The sequence below is a fragment of the Epinephelus moara genome, chromosome 20 (genome assembly GCF_006386435.1).
Source record: "Epinephelus moara isolate mb chromosome 20, YSFRI_EMoa_1.0, whole genome shotgun sequence".
NCBI lineage: Eukaryota > Metazoa > Chordata > Actinopteri > Perciformes > Serranidae > Epinephelus > Epinephelus moara.
The window spans coordinates 28,411,919-28,437,387 of NC_065525.1; the positions used below are offsets into that span (position 1 = coordinate 28,411,919).

The 25,469-nt window shown below is 40.2% G+C and overlaps 2 protein-coding genes across 2 annotated transcripts; both read right to left on the bottom strand.

The window, feature by feature from the left end:
* Positions 1-918: 918 nt before the first annotated feature.
* rsl24d1 (ribosomal L24 domain containing 1) lies at positions 919-4,828 on the bottom strand. Its single transcript, XM_050074366.1, has 6 exons — positions 4,677-4,828; positions 2,288-2,401; positions 2,113-2,185; positions 1,950-2,013; positions 1,705-1,790; positions 919-1,328 (listed from the first exon to the last, which is right to left on the bottom strand). Exons 1-6 carry the CDS (start codon positions 4,755-4,757, stop codon positions 1,252-1,254), a joined length of 495 nt encoding a protein of 164 aa, XP_049930323.1. The 5' UTR covers positions 4,758-4,828; the 3' UTR covers positions 919-1,251.
* Positions 4,829-5,911: 1,083 nt separating this feature from the next.
* prtgb (protogenin homolog b (Gallus gallus)) lies at positions 5,912-22,448 on the bottom strand. The gene is made up of 19 exons (XM_050074313.1): positions 22,297-22,448; positions 21,107-21,406; positions 17,424-17,568; positions 17,139-17,272; positions 16,737-17,033; positions 16,325-16,484; positions 15,953-16,200; positions 15,156-15,320; positions 14,568-14,873; positions 13,532-13,717; positions 11,501-11,596; positions 11,212-11,398; positions 10,900-11,027; positions 10,560-10,730; positions 10,139-10,321; positions 8,832-8,955; positions 8,581-8,713; positions 8,358-8,462; positions 5,912-8,275 (listed from the first exon to the last, which is right to left on the bottom strand). The coding sequence occupies exons 1-19, from the start codon at positions 22,361-22,363 to the stop codon at positions 7,868-7,870; spliced, it is 3,543 nt and encodes a 1,180-aa protein (XP_049930270.1). The 5' UTR covers positions 22,364-22,448; the 3' UTR covers positions 5,912-7,867.
* Positions 22,449-25,469: the final 3,021 nt, after the last annotated feature.

The following is a 25,469-nucleotide window of genomic DNA, read 5'->3' on the forward strand; positions in this document are numbered from 1 at the left end:
CATCCATAATTTGTGTGCTGTGTGGTACCAACCTGCTCCTCCTCCTAAATGGTCTTCATACTAACACAATGACCATTTGAAATTAAAGGTTTATCAGCAAAAAGTCCACATGCAACACAAGAGTAAATTGACTTGACATATACATACATTATATATATGCACTGCTCTTACCTATTTTTATGATTATTCACAATTGCTCTCTGTTGTCCTGCACATTTTGAATGTCTTGAATAAATGAATGAATGACTCAATTTCAAACCAAAAAAAATAAAAAACAAGACAGTCCAAAAAAGGAGTAGGCAGAGGTAAAAATTGTATGCCCCTACCCCTTTCTTACGTCTTCTTTTGATACTTAAATTATTTCAACAATTCCCCAAATTACAGAATACATATGCACTCTATAGTGCATATGTCTATGTATCTGCCAAAAATATTTTTGTAGTTTAAATTTATTTATGTGTGCTTTGTTTCAACTCATCACACAGCCTGTTCCACAAGTCCACCCCACACATTTAAATATTCTTTGTTGTACTAACACATTGTTTTTTGAAATGAACTTCCCCTCTTAAATTATAACCCCCCTTCCTGTCACAAAACATTTTTTGAATGTTGGTCGGAAGTGAATTATTTCTTACTTTAAACATGATTATTGCAGTTTTACATTTGACGAGATCTAAAACTTTTGATGCGACTTTAAAAACAGTGTTCGTGTGTTCCATGTACCCAACACTGTGTCTTGTTTGCTATTTGTTCTTTACTGCACCTGGATCCATGAGTAACAGCATTGCTCACTGTATGCCTTCTGTACATACAGAATGACAATAAACTGAATTGAATTCAGTATGTTTTGGCACCAACTTAGGTTTTAGTTTAGCTGTGGTTATAGTGGGGTCAATGTCAGAAAATAAGAAAACGACATTACCAAAATGATGTTTATTAAATTCTTGTTACCTTTTCACATTTTCTACATTACCACGATACATTTTATTGTGCAACAGGATAGAGATAGTTCTTTACAGCCCAAACTACCACACATGGAATAAAATAACTGGGAGGCATGTGGTTAATTGCTGCTGCTCTGTAGGGAGCTCTTTGTTACAGCAGTGCTTTCAGTCCTCCTACAGCTATTTAAGACTGAAGGCATAGCTGTGTCCATCATCAGCCATTTGGAAGTTTTAATTTCAAAACAGAAGTATAATATAATACAAGGTTCATGAGTCATCACACAATCAATGCTCCTTGGGTATAAGATTAGTTATCTTCACCCCCCATTTCCACGTCTTCTTGTAACTTCTGCACCATTTTTGCTTCCATTTGCTTGGCCTTTCCTGTAAAGAAAAAAACAGACAGAATTTTAACAATCCTGAAATCACAGACGATTCTTGAATGCATTTAGTGTGTAGTATTTTTCAACAAATGGATTTTCTTTGTTATAATCCATAACTGACAAATGTCCATCATCACAACATCTTAAAAAATAAGTTCAGTAAGGAGGGAAAACAAAGGCATGAAAATAATATTAGTTTTATTATTATGTATGGACATTAGGTATTATTTGTACTGTGTATCGAACTGCATGAAGTTCGTTAAACTAAAATTATATGTGCAGCGCACTGTGCAAATGTCATCCATTGAAATACCTTGTGCATGTTTACAAAATTCTTGTGTATAACTGGTTTGTCTGGCGATGCTAAATATTCTTACCTGCATGTGGTGCTTTGATAAGGTGAATATTTTTCTTCACTTCGCTGATGGCCTCTTCCTTCTCCAGCTGTTTGCCCTTCTTTAATCTACAAAAGAGGAGACAAAAATAGTAAAGGAGAGGCAACCACTGTTTTCAAAACCATATTTGTTGTATAAAAATGGCGTCACATAAGATGGAAGCAATAAGATGTAAACAGATTAGTTAAAAGATGTGCACAAGAATGAACCGAAAATGACATGCTCACCTGTTCATGATAAATCTTGCCTGTCGTTTCTGTTTTATTTCTTCCACCCTCTTCATTGCTTCCACTGTAGAATTTAAAAGCGACACATGACTCTTCAGTTCAAAAATCAAACAACAAAACATTTTCACAGCAAGTACATGTGAGAAATAAACTTCTACATTACCTGTCTTGTCCCACAGGTCCCTGTTATATTTAACAGGTATATTTCTACGTTTCTCGAACTCCAAGGAGTTATCCTGAAAGAGAGGATGTTTGTTGGATCAGAAACAATAAAATAATAATAATCATTTTAAAAAAAAGATGACACTCAGATAGTGCTCTATAGATAACCAACTCACCACTGTCAACTCCTTTCCTGATGCTTTTCTGAATGCTTTGGTCCATCTTGTTTTTCTTGGGTTACGCTTCTTCTTGAAGTTCTTGTGGCATTTTGATCTGCAGAATCTGAATGACTACATTTATTTAAAAAGAGGAAGAGAAAAACAATTTGAGGTTTAACTTAGGTGGAAATGACATGATTTTGAATGGATATGAATAGGTAGAACACTAAGTGATTACATTCCCAGGTGGATAAAAGGACTTGGGGATTGTGGCACTAAAACATTATATAGACGTGAGATGCAAATTTAAAATAATCAGTATTCAAGATTTGACATTACTTCTATTTCTATTACTACTTCTTGAAATTTACAAGCACTTCATATTTAGGCTGAACATATCTATTAGTATCAGCTGCCATATCATCTGACATTAGCCTATTACAGATACACCCATATTGGAATTCATGTTGTCTGGTAAGAAAAAGGAAACTGCAGTAAAGAAATGCTGAAGGTGTCGTAGAGGTAGTTTAGAAAACAGTGTTGCCATTATATAGTCTGTCCACTGGAGAGGACTGAAAGAGCAGGTTAAGTTTTCAACTGTAAAATGTCTCACCCAGAACATACCTCAGCCACAACAACTTAGTTATGAGCTTACGCAAAAGTTGATTCATGGCATCAGATTTTTAGAAAAAAAAAAAAAAAAAAATCATATTCAGTATCAATATCCCTCATATAGGGGATTGTTAAAATCTATAATATTTGTCCACAACTAAGTTTTATTTTATTTTTTTTAACATAATTATTATGACTGTATGAAAACAAATGTTTACAATAATGAAATAATATTCAGAAACAGACTAGTTTAAAAACTTAAAACTTAACTAAATTAACCATCTGAAACATAGAGCAACATCACTTTGCTTGTGCTGCTTTCAGATGCCTTTCGCAAGTATTTAAACCTCTGCACCCTGAGCAAATTTTTTCATAAACATGGAGAAAAAGACAATGAGGAACTCAATAAGAAATCTGCCAAAATTTGCCAAGAAATTATGGGATTTACAAAATTACTAAAAAAAACTAAAACTAAAATAGTACCGCGGTACTAGAGTATTCCAAACGGTACTATACTGCATTTGGAAAATACCGGTACTTTGAAATTGATTCAATTCATTAATTTAATTAATTTATTTTACTCATTTATGCACACAAACGCCTTTCTTGTTCCTATTGGAGCACAGATTGCACAAGTGGTGTGTATGACAACACCTGTATCAACATCTGCAGCTGGCGCACGTGAAAAAAGACAAGAGAAAGTCTGAATCGCAAAGGGAGACAACACGAGACAACACAAACTTGGTGGAACATTTGAGTTACCAAACCCTGACGTCCGTACCGAGGTACTTACCGAACCATGATTTTTTTGGTACCGTTACACCCCTACTATTTATTGTTCTAAAGGTTTGTATCCAAAAGGACTTTTCCTTAGGAAAAGTACCGAAGAGTATCGAAAAGTATCGAAATTCATATTGGTATTGGTACCGAAACAAAGATTTTGGTATCCTGACAACACTAGTACAAATTTTTTAGCACTTTCTTTTGTCACATTTTCTTGTTTTTACTTTTCTCTTTGTACCAATGTCTTACCAATTTTTGGTTGCCCAATGCCTTCTTCCCATGTTTTTTAAACATATCAAGCCAATTTGCTCAGGTTTCAAAGACTTAAAATGTCCTACGTACTTTACTTGCATCACAGAGTAAAAAAAAAAACTGATAACAAAATCAGATGCCTTGAATTTAATTAATGAGAAGCCTTTGTTTTGTTTTTAATTTTCTTAGTTGTGACTGTGTCAGAAGTGTTAAAGCAAAGTGGTGATGCATAACATTGAGCCTGTGTCACACACTTGGGCCTCAAACATTGCTGCAAGGTTTTAAAATATCGTTGACACAGTCTTAACAAACATATTAAGCCCCTTAAAGATGGTCATTTTTTCCAGATCTATGACTGAAGTGGTGTTTACGAGTTGTCATTACGATGCCAAGCTCCTGTTTTCACAGCGGACCTTTAGAGGGCGCCGTTACTCCACAAGCCAAACCCGAGGCCTCACAGTTAAATGTCCGGACTCTTCTACAACTTCTGTCAAACAGAGTGGATCTCACATTTCAGAAATTATTACGTTTACGTTATGCTTCAAGTCCCCATTATAGGTCACCGTACACGGAGGTAGATAAGCATTATACTGACATATTGACAGTGTCAGACACTAAAACCTGCCTGGATCCCACGTGAGTACAGCACGTTATGTTAGCAAGCTAACATTAGCCAGCTAGCTAACGGGCCAACGCTGACAGTCAAACACGAGCTTCTCTTAAATTTACAGGACTATTCAAACAAAAGACAGCATCATACCTTACAGTCGTTCCGTACAAACATCACCCCATGCCCGGGGTACACCGGCCCCGAGCAGAAATAACACTTTTCGATGCGCATTTTCACAGCACAGCCGCTGCGTGCGACAACCGATAATAACAAGACCGCCCCGTCTCTTCTTCTTCTGCTTTGACTCCGTCAGCTGAGGCGCCTGGTGGAGACTCGCTGCCCCCTGCTGGACATCCTGACACACTGCGTTTCTACTTTTAGCTTTTTCACCTCGCACAGGATTCAACTTCAGTGTTTGTAAAACTGTCTCCTCCTGAAAAAGTTGCACTTGTATAAAAGATTGGTGAGTATGGTAGAAGATAATAAATATTCTTAAATTAGCTTGAGCTCTCACATAATGCCACAAGCATTATAACATCACACTGTCCAAAATTACACATCCATACTTCTTCTATGGAGGCCCAAAGTGTTCAATTTAAATATAGAAACAAATAAGACATGATAAAATAAATAATCATATAAATAAATAGAGTAAATATGTAAATTAACTAATACATTGTGAAAGAAATCAATCACTTAATTCATTACTATTACAGCTTGTGATTTTTAGATGTTGATTTACAGTTTAATTTATTTATTTCAATATAGATTTCTATTTATACATGTATCATTTTTTTTTTTTTTTTTTTTACAAATCCCTGCCACTTCACCTTTCAGCCAGTCATACAGGGGTGAAACCTTTCTGACCAGGTTTTATTTTACAATTTCTACTTTTTAAAACATTTACCAATTCTATTTACGATTATGTATGATAATGTCTTATTTATTGTTTTTCTGTCCCTATATTATTTGTTTCTCACACAGCTGGTCATGATGTTATGTTTTCTCTTCACATGTGACTTAATACTGATCATGGAGTCAAATGTAGCTCTACATATTTACACAGGGGAATTTTCTTCACTGTGAAAAGGCTTAAGTGTGAGGAGACCCTCAGAGGAAATATTTACACAGTGTTGAGCATGTTTCAAACAGTTTCATTGTTTGTCCTGTTCTCAGAGCCTGTTCTAGTGTTCCTAACAAGCTGTACATGTAGTATGTAACTGTATATTATAAAATAATAAAATATTCTTTATCATCTTATCTTTGCAACAAAAATTCAAAGGCTCACAAACACACACACACACACACACACACACACACACACACACACACACACACACACACAAACCCAAGGAGACAACATGCGACACAATGTATTTTTCCAAGAACAATTTTATTATCTAGTATTCGTGATCATCTTGAGAGTATCAAAAAAGTCTGTTGCAACATTTCAACACTTAAAATAATTTGCTCTGTTGCTCACTTTGGATTAAAAGATGTATTTTGGTATTCAAAAGCAGAAATATAAAAAAAACATAACTTAAATATTAACATTCAAGTCTACACTCTAAATCTACATTTGGCACCTGAGTTAAGTCAGCAAAATTATCTGTGGCTTTCAAATGAACCTTTCATATAAATGTATTACACAGACAGACAGTGAACTTGAAACCAGCCTTATTAATTTAGTAAAATGTCACATTAAAATTGGGAAATGTTTTTGTTTACGACATCATGCTTAAAAGACAATCTAAATTAAAAATTTCCAATGTAACCTACGTAAGTATCGTTCAGGTAAAATTTCATGGTGATAAAAGGACAGCAGAACAGTTCGATATCTCAAGCTTTGAAAAAAAAAAAAGTAAAAAAAAAAAGCCTTTCTAGCAGTTAAAACCATCGGAAATTATATCACATTTAAATGCAAATAATGTAAATGAAAACCAAAGAAAATCACTAAATAACAGAGACTTCAAATTTCTTTGGTTAGGATTATTTGTATTACAAAGATATAAAAATTGATTATGTTGCTCTTCACACATTGGGTTTCCATTTTGATAGTCAGAATCCTTCATTGTCACACCTGGACAGGAAATATTACGGAGAGAGAAAGAGAATTCTCCCTCGTACAGCATTAATGGTGAGCGGTAACAGATGATTCTCTTGACAAAGTATAAACACCATCATCTGTCACTGGCAGCACAAACTGGATCTTTGGTTGTGTGTCACATATTTCCACCTCATAGTACCAAGGATCAACTGAATGAAAAGCCATATACCCATCTGAGGAAGGAGACAACTCTTTGGATAATAGCATCGGCATCACCGCTGCGTCTTAGCAATGGTCTAGAAGGCAAATGGAACACAAGCCGGGGGAGACTTGTGCTAAAGCTTTCACCAGAATAAAGCATCAAGAAAATTTACACTGCGAAAAGCATTCAAACCACCGTTCTAAAGGAAATTTACATCATTGGCAAGGACAATATTTTGGCAAACGCACCCTTAAGGTATATCCTCTATATTTTTTGGTTGCCTTAGAATATCTATTGTATTATCAAAAACTCTTTGGGTACAATTTTTTTCCCGTCTTTGGATCTCATCTTCTTTAGTAAGCAAAGCCCTTTTGATATTAAGGCCATGTTAAAGCTTTGAGGTCAGTGCACTGAAAATGCCGAACCATATTGTGTGATAAAGCTCAAGTAGTTCGACAATATCTAATGCACTTGTTATTTTCACAACTTACATCATTCACAGACAAATAATGTGAAACAAAAGCTCTTTCAACCGTGAAAATAATAGTTTAGAGAATTTAAAAAATGAGGACCTCTAAATAATAACACCCCCGACAGAGGTAACAAGACATGGCGATGAAATGTGTCCGCCTTGTCCCCTGAGTCTGAGATAATACTGCACAATATGTGGCGAAAAAAGGAGGTAGTAATGTATACACGAGAACAGAACATGGAGGTAGATAAACAGTCACAAGGGCCCGACTACACCCTCTGCTCCAGTGGAAAGGAATTAAATATAATGAAAATGTATCACAGTACATTTCTGACATTCTTTTTAACATTCATCATGGGTGAGCTTTGGTTTAGGACAGACAACGCCAAACACGGACAAACAGGTAGAAGGTTAAAAAAAATGGAAATAAAATGTTATAACAAACATTCATACAAAATCCTGAGGTAGATCCGAAGCAGAAGCACATTTCGTCCTTCGCAGCAGCTGACTTCCTGATCCCATGTGCCTCAGGAAATAACCCAGGGGCTCAACTCAGGAAGCAAACGAGGTAGAAGTGGCGTAGCTTCGGCTGCTGGAGAGCAGGTCTAGGCCGGGTGGTGTCAGGAGCCGACTGCTTGGGACGTGTGCAGGGCGGGGTGAGGGCCCTCTGAGGCGCGGCAGAGCCGGGTGGCATCAGGGGCGGAGTGATGGAGGGGAAGGTTCAACATCTTCTCGTTTTCCACTTTGAAAGACATCTTCAGCTCAGCGGTATCATCATCTGGCCCAAAAGATTCAGGTCTGGAGCTCTGGCTGGTCGAAGGGTTGCTCATCTCTTCGTTGCTCTCCTCGTTGGAGTAGTGTCCGGAGTCTCCCGTCTCCTGGCTGCCCTCACTTGTTTGAGAGCTCTCCGAGTGATAAGGTCCGTAGATGATCTCCCGGGACGAAGGTGGCAGGGGCGCTGAACCTAAATGCTCCTCATACCTCAAAACAGTTTTGCCAGTTTCATACAAGCTGGCTCTGTGCTCAGCCTAATGAGACAGAGAAGACAACATGACATTAACACAAAATAGATATCTGCCTGACAATAAAGCTGACGGCTGCATCACTTACATCACTTTCAGCTTGATTCTTGATCTCCCTCTTGAAGAGCAGCCACTTCTTGCTTTGCTTGCTGCTGACTGGACCGGTGCCATTAATGATCATATTGGATCCACCCTGGAACAAATACAAAATATATGAGAAATACAGATGTTATTAATTAACATCAAACAGTATTTCTGAAACCAGACGAAGCATCATCAGAAGATCATTCACTCTGTTTTGTTTGTCTCACCTTGGAGTCAATAAAGTGGTGATTGATCATGGGAATAAGGGCCTCTGCATTTTCTCTACGGTGTTCACCTGACAAACCAGCATGTGGCCCGTCAGCAGCTCCCACAGCAATGACTTTGTGACTGGAGGATTTTCTATTGGTCATACAAAGATAACAATGTCAAGAAATGTCAGGAGAAACTCACTGTTTCTGTTTTATAATATAAATGTTAACAGGTTTTTTTAATTATTGCAAATGATTATAATCAGTACCTTGGTCTGCCTTTACTGATGAGGATTAAGGCACACATAACAATACAGGACAAGGCGATGCTCACGCCAACAATGATCCCCGTCATGGACCTCTGGTCTATGTGGTAGAGACCGTCAGAGAACACTGGAAGATAAATAACAGTGTTTAAGATGGGAAATAATTATTAGTTACAATTATCAAGAGAAAATGATGTTAAATTAATATACAGAGGAGAGATAACGCTGAAGGAAAGCAGAGGTTAATACTTTAGCTTTTATATAAGTTTTTTTTTGTGTGTAAACTATTTTTTATCACATTTTGTTCTACACCATAAAATACGTCAGTAAATGGTGAATTTTGAAGCTTTTACATGTCTCAACAAAGCCGTTAGCTAACACGTGGCAGTCCATCATGACTGTACAGTCTTGTGGTGATGATGTGAAGTCTTGTGACTATGGTGTCGTTTGTTTATAGCAAAACCTCAGTGTTTTTACTCCTGGCGACTGCATGTACACTCAAAGAATCATAAAAGTGGTGTGCATTAGTTAACTTTATCTTGATGAACAAAATGTGTGAGTTACATAAACTTTTGTTTGCCACAGATCTGATTTTCTGTAATAATCCTAAATCTAATGAAAAATGAAAACAGAGCGACTTTACTTCTGGGTTAGCCTACATAAAAAAGGTCATCCCTGCAGCACTCTATGCTGAACCACTGTTGGGTTATTAATTAATAGGGCTACAAAGTGTTGCTGACCTACAACTCCTGGTGGTTTATTTCCTACTAGAGAGGAACTTTGTTCATAGACCATTTTTACTCATGATTACAAATCCACACTCCTGTCAAAGTGTACCACCTCACTGTCAAAATGCACGTCTGTAAACAAAAGTTACATAGCTATTATAAAGCTGGACTCAAACTGAGCCTAAGTAGCATCTCAACCCCAATTTTACAGTCCAGCCTGAAACCATTTGATTTCAAGCCAAGACAATGAATTGAGAAAGATATTATAAATTAGATGACACTGAGAGCACCCAGCACTCGCTTCTGAAACAGAAAATGTAGCCATATACTCAGAACATTTCTCTGGGTGCTCTTCGTGTCTTTCTCAACTCATCGTCTACAGAGCAGCACCAGACTTTAGACCCTATGACATCACGTGTTTAAGACTCACTTCTCTGGTATCTGGCTTTAAGAGAAAGAAGCTCATGCCCACAAATACTGATTGAACTTTCCTCTGCCATGGAATTAAAGTACTGGAATTCTTGATTTAGATAGTGTTCCCCTTTAATGCCAATGTTTGGTCTGGTGTTTCATGATATTTACCTGTTGCATCCTGGAAGCTGTCAGAGTGTCTGGGGTTCTTGCTGCGGTGGCTGCTTCCACGCCTCAGTACCAGCTCCACAATGTCAGAGAAAGGCCCGTCACCGACCTGGTTGGAGGCAGAGATTTTCACTAGGTAGACATTTCCTGCCTCCAGCTTCTCCAGCAGGGCCATTGTGTGGCTCCCTATAAACAAAAGAGGAAACACACAGCAAGGATTAGACACATAGAGAAGTGATACTGGTGCTCATAATGCTGCATGAATAACTGTTTACAGCATGTATCATTTTTTTACAGCTCCCTATGACGCGAACATCTGAAGCTGGAGCGTTCAGGTGCTACACAACCCACTACAACTTGTGGTGACAGTGGGTTCATCTGCATCACTGACTTTACAGATAACATGATCCAGTGCACTACTCACCCTCCCTCTGCAGTATCTGCCAACGTCCTGCCATCCAGGCTTTCTGTGAAGCGTACATGATGGTGTAGCGTGTAACCACTACATTGGGCTCTGTGGGCTCCCTCCACGACACCAGAGCAGTGTCATCCTCGATCAGAGTTACTCGCACTCCAGCAGGTGGCTGGCTGGGTGCTGCACATAGAAAAATGACATTCATGATAAACAACATTGGCTGAGAAACTTATTGAGCTGGGATATGCAAGTATCCGATTTGAGTTTGCATGGCAGAGGAGATGGCGGGGTACACAAACAGCAACGTAGTCATGACAAAATGTTGTTACAGTAATGTTCAATTTATTACCTGCTGGCGGAGTCATATGGTAAACAACAGAACTCCAGGTACTCGACATCTGGTCCACATGCAGACGCACGACAAACTCATAGCGAGTGTTTGGAAGCAAATTCTGAACCATCACGCTTTGTTTGGTGCTGTGGACACACAACATTCACACATTATGGTCATTTGGCATTGAATCAGCTACTTACTGTGTAATATATATGCAACTGCAGGGTAGTTTAAAATTCCTATATCAAACAGCCAATGATAAAAATTACAAGGGTCATCTCCACACATTATTCTCAAACATGCAGTGTAAAATAACTTCAAGCTTACGTTTGTAGGTAGCGAATAGCAGAGGCGTTGTGGGTGCCCACAGGTGTACAGCGGACTGTATAGCTAACAGCCTTTCCAGAGGGGAAAGCAGGTCGGCCCCAGCGCAGGGACACTGCAGATGAATTGTTGGCCAACACAGTCACGTGATCTGGAGACGGAGGGGCTGCTGCCAGTTGGTCTCTAGCCGCTGAATGATGCAAACAAAATGCATATTTTTGTCACATTCCTAAATTGTATTTCATTTTAAATTATAAGACTTTTGAAATAAACAAAGGAGAAATGTACTTACACACACATCCTGGAGTACTAATAGTTTGGTCTGTCTGATAGCCCTCTCCAGCTTGACTCATAGCCAGAATCTTGACATGATACTTCCTTCTTGGATCTGGAACACAAACAATCAATTTTCAGCCATTTCTACCCATGTTGCTACAGTAAGACTAAAATGGAAGGTTGGCCAAACTGACATTACATTAATTGCATAGAGCAGCTTTTTTCAAATGAATACCCCCCAACAGGGAGCAAACATTTGGTTAATAATATCAGGCCCTGAAAGATCATTAAAATACCAGAAGTGATGGTTAACAAATAGAGCAGCACCATCTATTTAAAAAAAGCAGCCACTTTGACAATTAGCTGCAGGAGGAGACGTTTGTAGGTCATAACTGGCCAGTTCACCGTGCATGGACAATGCATGGTCTCCAGAGTCACCCCAACCTCTCATTTATCATGTGTTGTCATGTGTAAGGAGCATGAGAAAGATCAACCAGCCCCAAGGCTCAGTAAATATGGTGACATAATCAATAAGCCTCATGAAAATTAACACAGATGATACTGTCTCTCCCTTTTGAAAGCCTTTTATAACTATGTAACCCAGTATGTTGAGCTGTAAAACACAACATGAAGAAATCACAAAGTTTGAGAGGCACAACAGAGGTGAGATGAGGTTAAACTAAAAAATAAAATAATTATGGGACATACACGGATGTATCAAGTACTGGCTAAACAACATCAGACAGATCATTGAGGTCTGGGAAGCTTTCCTTTGAGATTATGCAATTAAAAAAAATGTGTTTTAACTTGAGTTAAAATACAAAATCTTAACTTGAAAAGCCACCATTGCATTAGCTCCTAAATCAGGACGTTTTTAGGGAGTGTTAAGATTTGTTTTATGCCTCCAGTGTTAAAGGTCAGCCTATGGGTATTGACCAGTGAGGGCGGTGTGTCCAGGCCTGCTGTGGGGGCTGGGACAGGGGCAGCCTTCAGCTGCTGAGATCCTAGGCCCATGGGACTGGGGGGGGTTTGACTGGGGTCACCGGGTCAGGCCAAGATAGAACAGAAGGAATCTGGGCACAGGGCTGTGAGAGAGGAGCTGGGCCCCTTTTGTTTCCCCTTTGACGTTCTTCATACTGGCCTTGTGTTATAGCCTTAAACTTGGAGCGACGCAGACACAAACATGGCTCCAAAACAGAACTTATACTGAGATCAGTGATGTTATGGATTATAGAACCAATGACGGCAGCTTGTGTGATTATCAGTGTAGAATCATACTGAAGGGTTTTTACATATCAAGCATGTTATTACCACAAAAAAACATTTAAAAAAAAACAAAAAAAAACAGTTACAAATATCTACTCAATGCTATTTCAACTTTTTGGGTATGAACTGTAGGAACCAGACCATGCTTGAAGACTGACATCAGACAAAATGATATTAACAGTTTTCATTAGTATGGTCCTGGTTCATATTGCATATAGATTGTTGTGTCTTATTTACATGGACAGCACAGATGACCAGTGGGGGCAGGGTCCTAATCCAAGACCGCTGTCTCACGGCTAGAGGTCAGTGGCTTTGGCCAATCCCAGGGGTCTCTGTTTGTGTGTTTCAGTGTCCAGCTAAAGGGGGTAGTGGCCAGGGTCTTACAGGGCAGGTCTGGCTCTGGAAAAAACACAATGGCCAGGGGTAATTATGCAAGCCACGGGATGGGAAACGGTGGTGGGAGGGACATCTGGATCCTGACCTCTAACCCTGGAAGCCTGCTCCCACACAATACTGCAGCCAGACTGGAGAGGGCTACTGGTTAGGCAAGAGGGGTCAGCCCATATTGATCAGGACAGAGGGTGGAAATGCAAATGTAGCTTCCAACTGCCCACTGAATTAAATTGGGACCCTTTTGAGTGAGCCATCGGTCACTCTCTGTTGTCTCTGCACCAATTTTACAGGTCTAGATGGTAGAAATGGACCAACACAGTCAAATATACATGTTACATCATTTTCATCCACAACTAGACAGCTATGACAACAAGAGCGCATCACTCACCAAGGCCACTGATGGTGTAGGTATAGTTTTGAGCCTGCAGCTGGATGGTGGGCTGTTCTGGTTGCCCTTCCTCATGGTAACACAGCCGGTAACCCAGGACGGCCACAGATTGTGGGGAAGTTTGCCAGCGAGCCACAATGGAGGTGCAGTTAAGTGGCTCAAGTTGAAGAGCAGGGGCTGAAGGCACTATGGGGCAGAGGCAGCAGACATAGGATCAATACACAGTCATATTCAAAATTTTGCTAAGCACAAAGGAAGACTAAACAAAAAGACAACAGGACACTGGGTATAGAGAAAGGTTGAATGGATGGCAGATCATCCCATTAACACAATGGTTTGGATGTGACAGAGTTATAATTCAACCTGCATGTTGTCAGAAAATGCATCAATATACACAACATCAAGACTGTTCATATACTAGTATTCATGTTCTGGACCTTTTCTCAAATAAAAAAAGACATACAAGTACATCACCTAAGTATACAACCAAACTTTTGGTAACAAGAAATCCAGCTTCAGTGGACAAACAGCCTCCCGCAACACACCAGGCCATGAAAAGAGGCTATTCTTTCCCCCCACATAGACGCCTGAGGCCCTCTCTTTATGACCCGTGACTGAGGCCACTCTAACATCACTGACAGCGAAGGGCAAAGGTTCCTGGGTAACCAACACAAAGACTGTGGGACAATGCTACAAGAGCAAACTCTAGTCATAAGCCGGCCACTCTGCATGAGCTCTAGTGATCCTCCCGGCATTCTGAGAGCAGCAAAACAGCGAGGTAACAAAAGCAAACGTAGAGCGAGTAACAAGTCTGGCACCACGTGATTCTCTCTATAGCTTGAACTTGTTGTTTTCTCCTCACCCTACTGAGGATGCCTGATTTGACCCTGAGGATAAATTCAATTCATGCCTTAAAAGTTACAAATGCTAAAAATAAGTGAACTGCTGCTCTACACAAGCATGTGATGAGACTGCATTGACAAGAATAAGATACAGCTTTACATCACCAGCTCTCAAAATGTTGTAACAGGTTTACCTTTGCTGCTGGAGATCTTAGGTGTACGGTGCGAGGTCCATGCAGAAGGCTCACACCAGCCCACACGCGTGGCTGCAGCCATGCGGAGCAGGTAGATGGTGTCAGGCTGCAGGCCCTCCAGCAGGTATTCAGTGCTGTTTTGAGGTAACTCCAAAGAGGTGACAGAGCTGTCTGCAGCTGTGCGATAGGATAACCTGTATGCAGACAACCGGCCACGGCTCAACTTCGCGGGCAGCTGCTGCCAAGTCACCTGAATATCCGTGGAGCTCTGGCTGGTCAGAGTTAGCTCTGGGGTGCGCAAAGGCACTGCGGAAAGACATAGATATAACATATATACTTGTCACTGATTCAGTGATGGATTTCTTCAGAAGACAGAATTAATGGCAAAAAATCTTAACTCATAATTCTATCTCTTATTCACACAGTTTGCTGTTGGTGAGTAGAAAATGGTGCTGAAAACAGAATACCCATCCCCCTTATTTCCACTCAAAATGTGCTCTGAACACACATCACTTGCATGCATGTTAGCTTAACTACCAGAGTGATTTATTGGAAGGAATGCTGGGAGTCTCAATGCTCTGTGCTTACCATCCTCCAGGGTATGTTGACTGACTTGGTCTGACATACGACTGGCTCCCATTGGCATATAAGCCACAATGTAAAAGCTGTAGTTTCGAGCTGGCTCAAGGTCATCGATGATATAACTGGTCGTGTCGTTGCCAATAACAACTTGGTATTCTTCGTTGTTCAGACCTGACATGCAACAGATCAGAAAGGAGATTAGGGAATAGGTTAAAAGTGTACGAAAAAGAAAAGACTTCTATGAAAGGTTGTCAGGCATGTACCATGTAAACAGTCAGTGTTTTGAAAGGCTTGACACCGGCAGCTTCTGAATGTCACTCATCTTTTCTATAAACACATGTAATGCAAAGCGCAGTCACGTAACTGCCTCCAGGCCTCTTAAAGCAAACCCACTTAAACATCTAAAAATGTGTTTACAAAGACAGACTGGAGTTACTGAACTGTCAGTCTAATGGCTAAAGCTAAATATCTCCTCACGCTACTGGTTTGCAAGACTGAGTCTTTAAAAAAGATACCCTGTCCCTTTAACTGCGAGCAGAATGAGCTGGGGAGTGGACAATGGGCTGGCTAAGCCTGTTGTTATTTCAGTGAAGTTGCCATTCTCAGTCCTCCTTGACCTCTGCTCCGTGCAGCAACAACAGATGGCCTTCACCAAGGAAAGTTGATCACATGTGAGAGAGTGAGACAGCTTATTGTGGAGGACCGTCATCTTGCTTTTCCTCACACCTTCATTCCTCCCAGTTCACAACAGCTCAAATGAAAAACCTGAGATAGAATGATCTGGTTCTTCCTGTTGGTCTTACCTTCAGCCTTCATGTAATGGATGGAGTAGGCGATGACTTTGTCAGCATTGTAGAGAGGTCTCTCCCAGGCCAGTAAGATAGCAGAGCTTGAGATGGTCTCAGCATGGATATTTCTTGGTGCACTGGGCCTGTCCTCGGACATGACAACAATGAGGCGAGCCAAGGACAGCACAGAGCCTTGTTCACTCTCTGCCATGCACTGATAGATGGCATCATCTTCAGGGATGATCTGGGTTATCACCAATTTACTGTGAAACAATAAACAAAATATTAACAATCAGTACTACTAACCATAAAAAAGTAACCTCAGGACATTCAATTTTTTTTGATGAAGGCAGTTTTACAGTGCGTATTAATGTTTAATTGCAATACCTGTTGTACATCTTAATCCTCCCATTTAAGTGAACCTCTTCCCCATTCTTAAGCCAGCTGATGCGTGGCGGGGGCACTCCCTCTGCTTGGCACATAAAGCGGGCAGTGCCTGCTCTTGGACGGGTCTGACTCTCGGGCCTCTCAACGATGGATGGAGGCACTGAAACGGAGGCGTAAAGGGAAAGTGATGAGAACAGTCCATTGCCTACCATTTATTAACCCACAAAAAAACTAGTTGTGTGGCATCTTGCGCTAACACTCTCAACAATTAGGCATTGACTCATTCTCTGAATATAAAAATTAGTTCACATCTTCAAATGATTTTTTTGTGTTATGATTTGAGATATAAGAAGCAGGCAGGAGATTTAATCTGAGAACAAATGCTGTATAACTGCTTCAGAGTTCACTGTACCTTGAACTGTGAGGTTAGCTGCAGCAATAGTGTAGTTGCGGGTTCCAGGAGTGGTGGCCCTGCAGAGGTAGACTCCACTGTGCTTAGAATTGACATCAGTGATAACCAGGTTCCCATTGCCCAGCACTTTGGCGTTGTACACATCGATGGGTTTACTGTCAGCACGGCTCCAGGAGATGATGGGCCAGGGATTGCCTGTGGCCACACACTCCAGCACCACAGTTTGTTGAAGAGAAACCGTGACATTCTGAGGTCCAGCAATGATTCTGGGCCTCTGGCGGGGTTTAGGGCTTACACCTTCACAAGAGAAAGTAAATATTAATCATCATTTCCTTATATAATATGATAATATTGTATTAAATCGATGCTCATTCCTGAAGTCCAGGTATACAGTCTCTGTACCTTTGTTAACTGTCAGAGTGGCCTCTCTACTTTTCAAACGGCTACCGATGTTAGTTGCCACACATCGATACTGCCCAGCATCTTCCAATTGTACATTGTGGATCTGAAGGACTCCGTTGGGCAACACTGTGATTCTGGAAAATATACAATGGTAACATTAGGGTCAAACTAGAGGATATATGTGGACAGTAACAGAATTTGGTGACTGCTAGTTCACAACACAAGAGGAATATATGGGGACTGTATGATGGTGTCTAAAATGACTCAAGGTGTGTCTGCAGGTACCTGTCTGTTTGTAGTGGTAATGTGCTTTGGTTGAGCTCCCAGGTGATGGTGGCAGGAGGGCTGGAGGTGACAGCACAGGAGAATCGTGCCACTGAGCCCTCAGTCACCACCATAGGCACAGGGTGCAACACAAACTCTGAGATACCTGTAGAAAAAATAAATCATCAATCAAGTTGGAAGTATCAGCAGCAGAATAGTTCAACTAAAACCTAAATGATTAGCTTCTTATAAAATCCATGAATATTTGTTTCAGTCGTGGGACACTGAATTAAATATGCGACATGATTATTCACATCGATTTATTTAGCTATTTTTGTGTTTGTCACTCACTAAATATAGCATTTTCTTTCAATATTTGGTAAAACATTATAAATTATGCATGCACAGCCCTGACTTTGATTGATGTTAACTGATTCTATGAAAGGAATTGATCTTTTTAGGACACCATGATCTTGCTTGTGTGCAGATGAGCTATCAGGTCCCACACTGACCAGCTGGTCCAATCAATGGATCAATTGAAGAATGACACTGAATGATGCATTGTTATAGATAAAAACCAATCAATTCACTTTGCATCAGAATGATTGCCAGCAACCAACAGGAATATAAACGTACCAAAAACTGTGTTGAAATATAAAAGTAAAACTATTTCTTGCAGTAGTCAGGGATTACACAATACATAAGCAAAATTTGCCATTTTGTCAGATTCATGTCACACGTGATTTACCGTTATGCATGTTCTAATTAGACCCTGCTATGAAGACACTAATTAAAGGTACACTATGCAGGACTGTCCTTAAAAACAATGTACTAGACTCATACAAAATTAATCCCTCTCAATCCTCACTTATGACCCACCAAAAGTTTTTGGTGGTGTATATTGTTCAGCAGAGACTCTGCCCTTTGCCTGTATTTTTTAATATCATTCTTATTTCACTATGTTTAGGACATTCTTGAGTACAACGTGCAGGTAAGATCGAGACTTTCCAAAAAAAAAAAAAAAAAACAGCTGGTGCCACACCGAAAGCAGCACACATCCAAGAGGAAGCTACAACAATTGTAGACACATTGCCCAAAAAAGGCAAAATTAGCAAGGCTTAATGGCCAGCAATTGGCTTTCACTTTCACGGGCAATACTGTTTACAAACAGTAGCTGACACTTCCTGCATTGCCTATCTTCAAGTATAAATATACTTGCTTTAAAAATGACTTAACAACTGTGATCAAGCTGCTGAGTCACAATCTGTTTATGTGTTTTCAAAAGGTCTTTCGATAATCACCACAAACACATAACCCCCCAATCTGCATCTGTCTCCAGAATACTCTGTAAGATATGACCAATGACCTTCATTCATTAAGGTGATAACTCTCTCCCTCCCCCCCTCACTCACAGGAAGGAAGTCAATATCATGTTAAAGGAAATCAATGCCCTGTTCTCCCACTGAAGCTCCACATTTAAATCCTGAGCTTTGGGAATACCAAATTAAAGAGCAATCCTTTAATTCAAGACCTAAGCTCATCAATATTACACAAATAAACTGGTAACCATGTATAAGTGAAGAGCATTATGGGGTTAGCTTAAGCCAGGGCCAGGAAAAAAAATCCTTTAGGGTTTGTTTGTGAACTATTCCTCTTAATTGACACCAGGTTTTAGTTTAGTGTTAGTACATGACAACCAAATCCCACGCCAAAATACAAGTAACTATCTTCCAGTGGTCAGTTTTATCATGAAATCTGGAACTGCTTAACTATTCTGTCTCTGGACCACATGACTAGCTGGTGAGCATCATGAAAAACCCTCAGCACCTGCCAAGAAGTTAAAAACAATAAGCTGTTTTCTCTCCACTGGGAGATAACAGTCTGTCTTCACTTGTTTAGGATCAGTGATGTAGATGGTGGGTGTGGCCTGCACAGACTGATCCGCTAATATGGTCACCTCTGTTGTAAGGAACAAATCAATGTCTAGGTCAACCAGCACAAAGGTTTCCCTACAGAGGTCAAAGTTTGCCTCAACCCCCTGTCCATTCAATTTTGGCCCAAACTGGGAGCCAGATCGAAGTCAGTTACCATTAGTCTACAAAATAGAGTCCTGTGGTTGCTGTGTTGTTTATATCCTGTATCAAATGCTACACAAATAATAAATGTGTAATATTAATTCGCATTTGTACTTATTTTGCAGATATTTTGAGAAATATATGTCAGATATGTGACATCCTCTGTAAACCCAAGAGGTGCTGTGCTTAGGAGTAGTCCTGGAACAACAGGGAAAATACTTCCAGAATGTAAACATGTTTGAAAAGATCATCACTATTTACTACAATATCAGGCCCATTCGATCACATGACCAACTGGCCTTTCTTCAACAAAAGGGCTCTGCTTGACAGGGCAACAGAGGGACTGAACCAGTGAAAGGGATTGTGGGCTGGGAGAAAGAACAGCAGGGCACCCCAGCCAGAGCAGGCCTGTGACACCACAAAGCCTTTCCCTGGTGACCCCTGACCCCCAGGACCTCTGGACAGAAGGGGAGCACAGAGGAGGCCCATCCTCCGCTCCCCGCCTACAGCTGACCAAAAACCTTTAACCCTTTCATTGACAAAGGCTGGACACAAGGCCAAACTTGACTTTTTGGGGGTTTTAAGCGGCCATCTTCTAAAAATTGATTTTTGCTTGTTTGTTGCCCTTTAACAGATTGACAGAAATCTCAGCAACAAAGTAAGAGTTGAGTTGGTGTGTCTCTCAGCCTATAAGATTTCCTGTTTGTATTTCTAAATGCATAAATCTCTTCCTATAGGATAGTTGTATGCCTTCATTATTGCTTACTTCTGAGTATTGGAGCATACTGGCCCCAAACTTTCTATCCTCACAGTCAGTGTCATTGTCAAAATCAGTATATTTCAGAAGGTCATGCTAGTTTCCATGACACCAGCCACAGGATATCCCTTCTAAGACCTGTGAAAAGTGTCCATGGTAGACGGGGCCCATTGAATAGGCACAGCTGTCCTGTCCACTGATATGTGGACAAACAAATGCCCTGAAAACCTAGCCTTTTCTTCTGGGGCGGTCAGGGTTACTCCAAACAAAGGCTAAAAGGCAAATGGCCTTTCAGAGATTCCTCTGTGTAGCAGACCATTCAGCAATTACACAGAGCCACAGTGTGCAGTGACAATGCAATGCCACTAACACAAGAAGAGAGAGAAGGCTAATTTCTAACTTTTTGCCAATGTTTCCTGTGTACTTTCACATGTTTGCAACTGTCACTCTTTCTCCAAACAGGGAAGTGCTAGTGAACCCAGACTCAGGGCTGCCTGTTTATGGAGTATTTATGAGCTTTTAGATTGACTCTCCATCCTGCTTTAACTGTCTCTTAAAATGATCCTATAACTGGACTGACAGCTTTAAACTCAGGCATGACCAAGTCTGAACAACTTCCAATGACATGGAAACCCAGACTTTAGAGGTTTTATCTCAGTGAAGGAAAAAAAGAGTGGGGTGGGGTACATCTGCTTCCCATCTCCAGGTTAATAACCCATGAACTTGCCATTCTGAGGCCTGCATGCTGACACCACAAAGTGGATATCAACAACTTGTATAACCCATCCTCATCTTGGTTCCAACAGTGGAAAACTCAAATAAAGTCCATGTAAGCTTCAGGGAATCCCTTTCACTCTGAGCTCCATACTTACTTGCGATAGTCAGACGTGATCTTTGGCTTAGGATAGCTCCATATTTGTTCTGAGAGAGGCACTGGTAGAATCCTTCATCTGAATCCTCCTTGGTATGCTTTATCTTTGGTATGTACAAAGAGCCGTTGGGCAGAAACTGTATGTGCTCACTTTCTGCCAACCGAACTCCATTCTTCAGCCACTTGATGGTGACTGGAGGCAACCCATGGGCCTGACAGTCCAAGACAGCAGGGTCCTTTGGTAGTAAGGTAACATCACTGGGCTCTGTGATGAAAGACAACTCGCTGAAACATAAAACACCTAGAGGAAAAGAATGGGGACATTAGTAAAGAGGTGGTTATGTTTATATGAAACTAAACAAGGATAAGTCTATAGCCTGACAGACCACACATATCATGTAATATTATAGTACACAACGGTTAAAAAAAAGAGCATCAAGAGCGGTGTTGCTGACATTAATTTCTTAGTATGACAGACCAGGGTGTCTACAGGTATCACACATATTAGAAATGTGGACTTTTGCATAGAAAGGCTTCACCCACTTTCAGAAAAAGAGATAAAAAACATGGTTAAATGAGATTAGATAAAATGTTTGTAGTAGTTAAGACTATTTAATGACTTTTAAGGCCTTATTGTATTGTTGTAACATTACATTTAAGACATTTTAAGTCTTGTCAGTGACCTGTAGCCACCCTGAACACCACACCAGAGTAGTAAAAAAGCAGCTGTACAAGGATGGTCACCAAAGTCTAATGTGCAATCCTGATTAAAATAAATATGAATGAAAAGCCAGTATTTGGGATGTATCGTGTGGTTTTTCAATCATTGCTGTCATAAATATTAGACATGAAAGTCGTCAGCATCCCAACCGACGTAACTGGTCAATAGTTAACGTTAACTGACATTAACGGTAACGTTAACGTTAGAGAAACACAGGACTAATATAAATAAACGTTAATACAGTTTAACAACATGTCTACTTATCACCTCTTAGTCAACATTATTCAAAAAGCAACGTTGTCTTTTAACATTAATAGTTATAAATGTGTTTCAGAGAGGAACACCAGTGTTAGCTAACATCATTCAGCCAGTTAACGTTATAACCCATCAACAGTCTGTGAACGGACCACATCAGGTCAGCTCATTAACAACGACAGCATTAGTAACAAGAGCAAAAACACGACACTTACTTGATAAAGGAAGAAACAAAACCAAAAACAGCCAGTGCCGGTTGACTTTCATCTTAAACTTCGCCATTTATCCGGATTTTTCTGTCATTTTCCCCCCCAAAAGCGAACCGCCGCTCTCCTGCGTGCTGTCCGTTGATCCCCCAAATTACTTCTGGCCGCAGCGGAGGACCAACCGCTCTACAGGGGTGCCGGCCCCCCATCCCCCGCCCCCTCACGCATGCGCACAAGGCACAGGTCAGGCCAGAAGCGAGTGTGACTCAAAGTGAGGTCTAGGGCCCCCAGGGGCCTCCAGGAGGAACTGTCACTAAACAGGAAGTGGGAAATTTAATTTATTGCATCTACAGGATGATGTAATGATAAAAGATGGTGATTCTTCCCTGTTTGATCCTTACCTGGAGCTCAAACTGGCAGCAAAGACCTCCAGGAGGGTCATACTGTAGCCTATGTATGACAGAGTCTGTGGTGGCTAATAATGTGGATCTATCTTCACATTTAAATAATAATAATTACAAATGACCAGGGTAAATATAACAGAAGGAATGGTCATAGTGACAGTGACAGCGTTCAAGGAGCCAGACTATGGTGTCAGTTCTATTGGAGTCAATAGGGTGGGCACGACAAATCACACTATAACCCATCATATCTTTGTTGTTTCAACTTTGACTGAAAAATCCTTCAACCAGATTAAAAACCACACATTACGTGATGTTGACTGACATTTTTTAAACAAATATTTGCTTTCCTCGTTATTGGTCTCCAAACAGATCATGGCAGCTGCATCTCAGCTTCTGCTGGACAGAGCCATGATGTGTTTTGAGACCAATAACAAGGAAAGCAAACACGCATATGTGGATGAAAAACATCAGTCAACATCATGTAATGTGTGATTTTTAATCTGGTGGATAGACTTCTCAGTCAAACTTGAAATAATAAAGATATGATGGCTTAAAGTGTGATTTGCAGTGCTCGCCCCATTGACTCCAATAGAACTGACACCACAGTCTGAATCCTCAAACGCTATCACTGTCACCATGACCGCCCATTCTTAACAGTTTTCTTGCAAATGACCAGGGACTTTGACAAGTACTCAGAGATGGGGAACTCTTTGAAATTGCACTTTTATGCATCTATAGTTTCTACCTCTGGTATCCTTTAAATTTTAGAAAAAAGCACTTCATGAATCCCTCACTGGGGAAATTCAATGTTGACATTCTGTTGTTGTTATTCATTATTACACACAAAGGCCCAAAACATACACACCTGCACACACAGGATCTATAAGACATGCATTAGTGGAGAGATGTCAGAGCAAGGGAGCAGTTAGGGGTTAGGTGCCTTGCTCAAGAGCATCTCAGCAGTACCCAGGAGGTGTGATGACACCTCTCCAGCTACCAGTCTGCACTTTGTACCAGGGTTCATACGGGACTTGAGTTTCCCAAGCCATGTCCCTATGACTGAGTTACTCGTGTGATTTGTCCTATTTCTTACCAATATTTAATACATCTCAGTGTATAAGCATTAACTGCTTCGTATGAACGACTTATGTTGTTATGATGTGCATGTAATCCATAATGGTTTCTTTTATAGAACATATCTTGATCTAAATGAAACTTTCTGAATAAATGCAGCTGAACTATCTTTTCAGATCTTCTTGGCACAGCTTAACTGCACCTTAAAGTTGCCTGACGTCTTCTCTGATCCATACTTTTCATGTGTTTCCACCTTATTTCCTTATACTATTGTCATTCGTTTGCTCTTTGTTGTTGTTTCACCACTGCTTTTCCTGTGTACTTTGTATAATAGACATTTATTGCATGTCTGTATTTTCTGAAAGAGGGATTCATCCTGTGTTTGTGAGGTTTCCCCCTTTTTTTTCCTGTTATACATATTTCTAGTAGAGTGTTTCCTGCTCCAAGTGGAGGGTCTAGATCTACGGATGAGGGAGGAGGTGTGTTATTTTGTTTGTAAATCCCTCTGAGACAAATTTGCTATTTTGGGCTTTGTAGATAAAATTGACTTGACTTATGTTGTTTAAATGCATTTATGTCAAACCCAGTCAGCTCCATAGACTACACCCCTGCATACAGTCAATTTCAAACTACAAACTGATCAGTAATCACCTATACAGATTTTCTATGCAGCAACTGAACCCTGTGAGATCTTCTTTTCTGTGTATCAGATATTAAGGACAACAAAATAAGATGAACACAGTGAATTATCAGTTGCCAAAGGGCCACTGGTAATAAGGTCACCCTGAACAGCATCTGCCTCCACCAAAAAACCTGGTAATTATGAGGATATATTGATGGCTGCAAGTCAGCGGCCTAATGAATTCAGATATTGATCTGGCGACCGTGCCTTTTGACAATGACCCTCCCGTCTCCCAGCCCTCATTCAATAGCAATACAATGGGCTCCAGCTGTGAGATCGGCCATGCTGTATCAGCACAACACTGCTCCGCTGGCACAGGTAGATGTAGTCATCACATTCAGACAGGGAAATGTGTTGTGCCTTCCAAAAGACATTACACAACTCTTACTCTTACACTCAGCCATATCTGTGAATCACTGTGTAATGATTTTAAGGGATTAGTGCCATAAACATGCACCTCCTCACTTCAATATCCAATCAAATGAGGACAGCGGAGTGTAATTATGTATTGATTACAACTAACTATTGATTTAATCATCCAAAGCCTTATAATTATAATTCAAGGTTTAAAACCAATGGTCAGGATAATAGCTTTCCGTGATGTGTTTACTTTGGATTTTCATATTATTTTATTAATGATTCTATAATCCAGAAGAAACATGCATCTAATGTTATGTATTTATATGACTTTTTCTTGTGTTGTTGTTCATGGATTATTAAGTAGGTCACTGACATTGAGCGTGTTATTGTGTTCAGACAACAGTTAAAACATGCATCAGTTGGCATAGATGAAAAAAGGTGATATTTTGTTTCTGTGGTCCCAAAAAATGTCTTCTTCCTCACAAAACCTTCACCAATTATTTTAATTGTGGAAAAAATGGCAAGATCTGGGTGCCTAAAATAAACAAAACAGGAGTTTTGTATTGCTGCCCTGCTTTATCTATAAATTTACACTCTCTGGTTATTGACATGTTGTATACAAACAGAGACGTGATGCTGCATTGTTTGTGAAATCTGTCGAC

Excerpts from the sequence above, each read along its gene's own strand:
- prtgb (XM_050074313.1), bottom strand. The coding sequence starts at position 22,363 with ATGGCGAAGTTTAAGATGAAAGTCAACCGGCACTGGCTGTTTTTGGTT. Across the intron at positions 17,034-17,138 it reads CACTCTGACAGTTAACAAAG|GTGTAAGCCCTAAACCCCGC; the intron begins GTACAGAGACTG and ends TCTCTTGTGAAG. Across the intron at positions 8,714-8,831 it reads ATCAGTAAAGGCAGACCAAG|AAAATCCTCCAGTCACAAAG; the intron begins GTACTGATTATA and ends TATGACCAATAG.
- rsl24d1 (XM_050074366.1), bottom strand. The coding sequence starts at position 4,757 with ATGCGCATCGAAAAGTGTTATTTCTGCTCGGGGCCGGTGTACCCCGGG. Across the intron at positions 2,186-2,287 it reads CAGGAAAGGAGTTGACAGTG|GATAACTCCTTGGAGTTCGA; the intron begins GTGAGTTGGTTA and ends CCTCTCTTTCAG. Across the intron at positions 1,791-1,949 it reads GCAAGATTTATCATGAACAG|ATTAAAGAAGGGCAAACAGC; the intron begins GTGAGCATGTCA and ends CCTCTTTTGTAG.